This window comes from Neomonachus schauinslandi, chromosome 6 (assembly GCF_002201575.2).
Source record: "Neomonachus schauinslandi chromosome 6, ASM220157v2, whole genome shotgun sequence".
NCBI lineage: Eukaryota > Metazoa > Chordata > Mammalia > Carnivora > Phocidae > Neomonachus > Neomonachus schauinslandi.
Genome location: NC_058408.1, coordinates 8,362,844 through 8,368,843, shown reverse-complemented (window position 1 = coordinate 8,368,843; position 6,000 = coordinate 8,362,844). Strand labels below are relative to the sequence as shown.

Genomic DNA, 6,000 nt, shown 5'->3' with positions numbered 1-6,000 from the left:
CTGTGGAACAGAGAGGTCTGAGCGGGGAAGATGCTGGGCAAGGTGAGAATCAGTGCAAACTCCTGTGGGGAGAGAAACTGTCTGCAAATGTAGCTCTGCTCTGATCTGTTTCAGCAACTTAAAATGGCAATCATTCCACCCAAATCTGGAATCATTCTTCCTGTTGCCAAGAGAACCCTTCCGGGTCTCTTCTGTACTTTGCGTAGTCAGGCATGTGATCCAGCCGTACTCCTGCGTGGGTAGTGCAGACCCCTGACACTGAACAAGGTTCTCCACTGGCTCCAGGACTATGGAGTTGTCACAAGATGGCTCCTGCCAGGAAGCCCCTCCACCAAGCTCTGTTCTGACTGGGGCACAGGTCAGTAGACACAGTCTTTCCACTGCCCTTCCTTCAAATTCACACACCTTCCAGTTCCTTAGGTAACCCCTCTCCCCAACACGCACACAGGAGCAATTTCTATTCATTGCTGTAACACCATGCACAATGTCCATGACCTCGTTAGCGGGCCATCCTTACCCCTCAGGGTCTTCTCTCTCTTCATCCAAAATTGGGACTCAAGGGATCAGCAGGCCTCTCAAGCAGAGTAGATGTGACAAGGGGCTAAGTACTTACAAGGCCACGTACTGGATTCAAGTACAAACTAAGAGAACCGGGTCCTATTTTCCTAGTGTGGAGACTTATCTCTAGTCTGTGAAACCAAACAGACCAAAACCAACAAAAAAGCAACAACAATAGCCCTTCTTCTCTTTGTCATCACGGCAATGACACCAGGGTACTGATGGTAACCAGAAGTTGGAACAGGAAAACCGTATATTGCCCCTCCATGGCACAAACCAATTTATCTCAGGGATGACACTTCCTCTGACTTCCCATTTACAGATGGGATAGGAATGAAATCAATTCCTTCAGTCTCTCACAAGCCTCTTGGTAAGCCAGGCATCATAATCCCCATTTTACAGAAGAAGAAAACGAGGCACCGAGAGATCTGACCACCTCCCACTTATAGTCAGGTTACAGAGCCACCATCTTTATCGCTGGTGCAGCTGGCTAAGAAGAATGAAGCTCAGGTGACGCTACAGAATAGCTTTCTAGTAGTACTCTCCTCTCGGATATTCCCAGGAAATGAAAGTCACTGTGACAGTTTCCCTGAAAACATCACCTCCTCTTTTCCCATCGCTCTCAGGTCTTCAAATTAAGCTAGCAAAATCTGCCTAAGCCGTGTCCTTCTCCAGCCCCTCCAGAACAAGAATGTGGTGCCATGATAACACTTTGGATAATTAATGCAACGCCCCTCATATAAAAACAAAAACCAGAACAGAACCAAATCCATTACAGACATTGTAAGTACTGTGTGTGGCTCCCTGAGCGCTCCAGAGGTGGTGGCAACAGGAACAGCGTGGGCGGCCAACCTGGCCTCCTCCATCATGATCAAGTCCCATGTATGTCGTTCTGGTGTATGGCCATGCTGGGGGGCCGCAGGTCCTGGAAGCCCCAGGCACATACTGTGTCTGTGTCGGTGACCTTCACTCAGAGTTGCTAATTCCCTCTCCTGGGCTCACGAGGCAAATTGCTACCGTCGCTAATGTGGGTCTTTGCAGGTGGCCCGTGACTGATGGGGAGGAAATGAATGTTTGAGGCCGCGCATGCGCTGACATGTGCTTGGGTGTGCACGCGCACGTGTGTGTGTGTGTGTGTGAGGTTTAGTTGAAGGGTTGCAGGATAAGAACCTTCTACTCCTTAGTGGTTCATTCATCACCACGCCCACTCAGATCTGGCTTTGCAGTAGGTTCAGGACATTGCTTACTATGTGTGACGTGGTCTCCAAAGACTGTGCCTCTGAAACCCAAGAGCTGTTAGGAGAAGGAGGAGGAAGCCTCCAAGAATTCTGCCCTTCTTGTTGCTTACGTCCTCTCCTGCTGCTCGACTTCCTGCCTGGGGATCAACCTAGTGGACCTGAGACCGGAAAACGTGGCACCTTTAGAAGCCCAGCTATGGCAGTCCCCGGGGCACAGCTGGGGCTGGGAAGGAAGAGGAAGAAGGGTTCTAAGCAGAACCGGCCCAGGGAGGGAACAGCAAGAGGGGGCAGGGGGCCTGGAATGAGTGGGGCAACGTGGCGCATTCCTGCTAAGAGGTAGTGAGAGTAAGAAGAGAAACGAGAAGGGCTGCCTGTTAACAGAGGGAGCGAGGGATCCGAGTGAGGTAAATTTGGCTCCTCAAACCACCAGCATGAAAACATACAAACACGTTTATTATTTTCTTTCCTCTTTAAATTTCTCTAATTGTTGAAAATACCCTTCCGTGATGTCATTGAGGGCAGGGACCCAGGGAGTCTAGGACAGAGCGGGAGGGGGCAGGAAAGATGGCGGACACCAGGCTGACAGCTGGAGGCAGGGAAGGGTGGCTTCTACCCAGAAAAAAAAGGGAAGAGAGTATAAAGAAGTGTCCAGATTGGCTGAAATAGCATCCCAAAGAAGAGAAGAGAAGGAGACTCTTATTGTGTTTGCTGATTGCTTCGACCTCCAGTCTGACCGCTTCAGCGTTGGGAGAGAAACCCTCCCTCCTGGCCCTGTCCCGACTGGGGCACAGGGTCAGCCGGGATGCGATTGCTGGGAGATCAGTTGGAGGTATCAGAGTGAACACTGCCAGGGCCTTCTGTAGGGGAGGTCACTGATGAAGGGGTAGTAGCATCCTGCCAACCTCCATTAGCCTAGAAGGGAAAAAGGGAGACAAGTCAGTCCTCTGAGATCGGGTGGCCATTTTGAGCAGACAATGACAACAAGGCAACAAGGTAATGGGCCTAGCACAGTGCCTGGCACATGGGGACACTCCTCAGTGGGGCAGCTGATCTTGTGGTTGATAACACACCCTCCACCCTCAGATGAGTATGGGTCCTCCCACTGAGCCTTTGGACAATAGGTGAATACCTCCCACTTCTCAAAGATACTTTGAGTCAGTCCAAGCCTTCAGATGATCACTGTGTGGGCTCTCGTGGAGTGACAGGTCAAGGGAACCCAAGTTCCAGTTCTGAGTCTGGCAAGGACTAGCTGTTGACTCTGGTGAAGCACTTCCCCCTCTTTGGCCTTGGGTTCCCCTTGAGAAAAATAAAAAGGTTATCCAAATGTCTTCTAAGGCTTTTCCCTGCATGTTCCGTATGTTACAGGATTCCAGGCACCTGTTCTGTGCAAGGTTCTGTACTACTTGCTCCTGGGTATATAACGATGAGGGAGAGACAGCTCATGTCCTCAAGGAGGGGGATAAGACATGCATATGAATGAACTATAATTCAAGGCAGGGCCTAATAATGGTACAGCCCCACTGTTATGACAATTCAGATGAAGGCAATATCCCATCTTGGTGGAGCATCAGGGAAGAGGTACTCTTTGAGGTGAGCCTTGAAAAGTACAAAGGGTGATTCAGGTGAATCAAACAGGTGAAAGAGAGGTGGACTAAGGACTGGTCTGCATAAATATATCTAGAGAGGGGGTGAGCTAGGAAGCTGTAAGTATGATTTACGTTTATAGACTATTTTTCTAAGATTCTGAACCCAGAAGCATCCAAACAATGGGACTGTTCTAAAAGGATTTGTTTCAATGAACACTCCTGGCCAAAAATATCCCAACATTAAAATAGCTGAAGAATGATTTGTTGGGAGTGGTTAACTCATGAAACATAATTCATGATTGTTTATGTATTTGAAAGCATCGAAACAGAAGTGTGCTGAAATGCCTTTTTTCCCGTAATTGCTGTGTTCCTTTGAAGTTAATAGACCTCACCTCTGAAAGTGTTCATGTTGAACAGAGCAGGTCTTAGGCATTCCTGGTAAATTATTTTCTACTGTACTCTCCACTCATTTTATTCCCTGAAACACTTGGGGTGCAGACGGCAGGTACTATTATTGCCATCTTGGAGGGACCACAGCTTGTACTCTAGCATAATCCATGGTACTGAGGAGCATGCTTGACACCTAAGTGCTGGCAAACCTGTGTTCATGTTTCATGAACAAGTGCGAGAGAGAAAAGCAGACTTCTGGCTTATGACTGAGACACACAGGCTTCTGAACCTCTGAATCTGGGCTCCTTTTTCTCTGCCCTTCTCATCCACTTGGCTTTTTTTTCCCCCACTGGCTCACCCAAATGATGCTCTAATTTCCCCAGGAAAGCCAGGCGCTGAATTCATAGCAGCTCTTAACCAGTTACCTCTGCATGAGGATAGATTTTTTCCCCCATACCTCACTAAAGAGCAGGTCTGGATACCAAGAGCACAAAGGGTCATCCTGGGCAATGCCAAGGGCATTCCACCTCAATCGGGGACCCGTGAATAATTGCTCAAAACTCCAATGCTCCATCTCCTGAGGTAGTCAGGTAGCTCCTTCTGCCCCCTCTCCCTGCCCAGCACATTTCTCCTGCTGTTGGTGAGGGATCAGAAGGGGACCAATGAGGGGGAAATGGGAATTCTTTCTTTGCTATCTTTCTGGGGCCATGACTCTGTAGTATGATCAGAATCAAGAACAGAATTAATTCCGTGTCCTAATGCAGGCTGATCACAGGGGTGACAGGAGCTTAGTCTCCCTTCCCAACCAAGAACATGTATTCTGGTGCCATTTTAGGCAGATGGGGAAGAGCCATTATATTTATTTTACCCCAAAGAAAATCCCGTCATGTCGCTTATCTTTTCTGATTACAAAAGATAAGCTCATACAATATTTTTTAATAGAATATTTGCAATTCTATATGCGATGTAATATTTGGACAAGAGAAAAAGCATGAAACACACAATGTACAACACCCATAATCCTACCACTCAAAGACTAACAACAGCTGTTAGCATTCTGATACCTGTCTGTCCCAATCGTCCTTCTTCATATGTGTGTGTTGACCGGAGACACAGGTGAGTCAGTAAGTAACTAGCCAGCTATGTGGGTGTATGTGTATGTGTTTGTTTGTTGAGTGGTACAGGGTTTTAGGAAAACCTGACAGAGATTCCTTGAGTGTCATGATGCGGAGAGTAAAGTGCTGGTACAAGAGGAAAAAACTCACGTATCTTAGGATTGACCCGGTGGGAGACAAGGAGATGCGGAAGATCAGGGAGGCGGTCGGCGTCCGAGGCATGGGACGCGCCACAGAGGAGTCTCCCGACCTTGCTCGTAAGGCACCACTATTACCATTATTTAGCCATGCTCCAATTTCATTAAAATAACAATAAGTGGTGCCCCAAAATAAAGCCATTAGTCAAGAAAATGAGCCCTGTGGCGTCTCATTAGGAGGGACCCAGCAAGGCATTCTACACGGACCAGAAGTTTCCGGGAGACTCCTTTTGATTCGTGTCTGAGATGAAATAACTCAAACAGGAGACATCTGAGAAAGTTTTGTCTTCTCAGACCAGTGCACACGATGCCAGAGGGTACAGGGAACTCACAGATGGCAGAGACAGGAATTAGTTCAAGCCAATATCAAAACTGGCATTTTAATTACGCTAGTTGGCCTGGTGAAGGAGAATACAGAAGAACTTCTACTAAAAACAAATAATGTATGGTGACTAACATAACATAATAAAATAAAAAAAAAAAAAACCCCAAATCAATCTCTTTGGCTGCCTTTTTTTCCAGTCCCATTCTACCCACCCCCGCCAACAGATTGGGTGACCAACCGTCCCAGCGTGCCCAGGACCCCACCCCACCCCTTGTTAACACTGAAATCCCATACTCCCATAACCCCTGCCTGCCCCCCCAGAGCCAGGAACACTGAGAGGGCTGCTCATCCTCCCCCCAGGATACCCCAGCAACGAGCCCCTGCTTCTTGCCACATTCAGGACACTGTGGCCTCCGGATTTCAAGTCAGAGGACAATCAGCCCTTTCTGGAACACGCATGCCCAACACTGGCACCAGCTGAAGGATCCCTTTCTCTGGAGGTGCTTTAGACCCTGGCCAGGGTCTGCTGCCCCTTCCTTGCTGCTCACACCTCATGATTGGAAACTGCGAGCACGCCCCACGGAACCGGGT

At 48.4% G+C, this 6,000-nt stretch overlaps 1 protein-coding gene across 1 annotated transcript in view; it reads right to left on the bottom strand.

Annotated features, from left to right (window-relative positions):
• Positions 1–1,326: 1,326 nt before the first annotated feature.
• PBX1 (PBX homeobox 1) overlaps positions 1,327–6,000 on the bottom strand; it is a 279,117-nt gene continuing 274,443 nt past the window's right edge. Inside the window, 1 exon segment of the mRNA XM_021698415.1 lies at positions 1,327–2,708. Within this exon segment, the coding sequence (XP_021554090.1) occupies positions 2,616–2,708 (93 nt within the window). The 3' untranslated portion in view covers positions 1,327–2,615.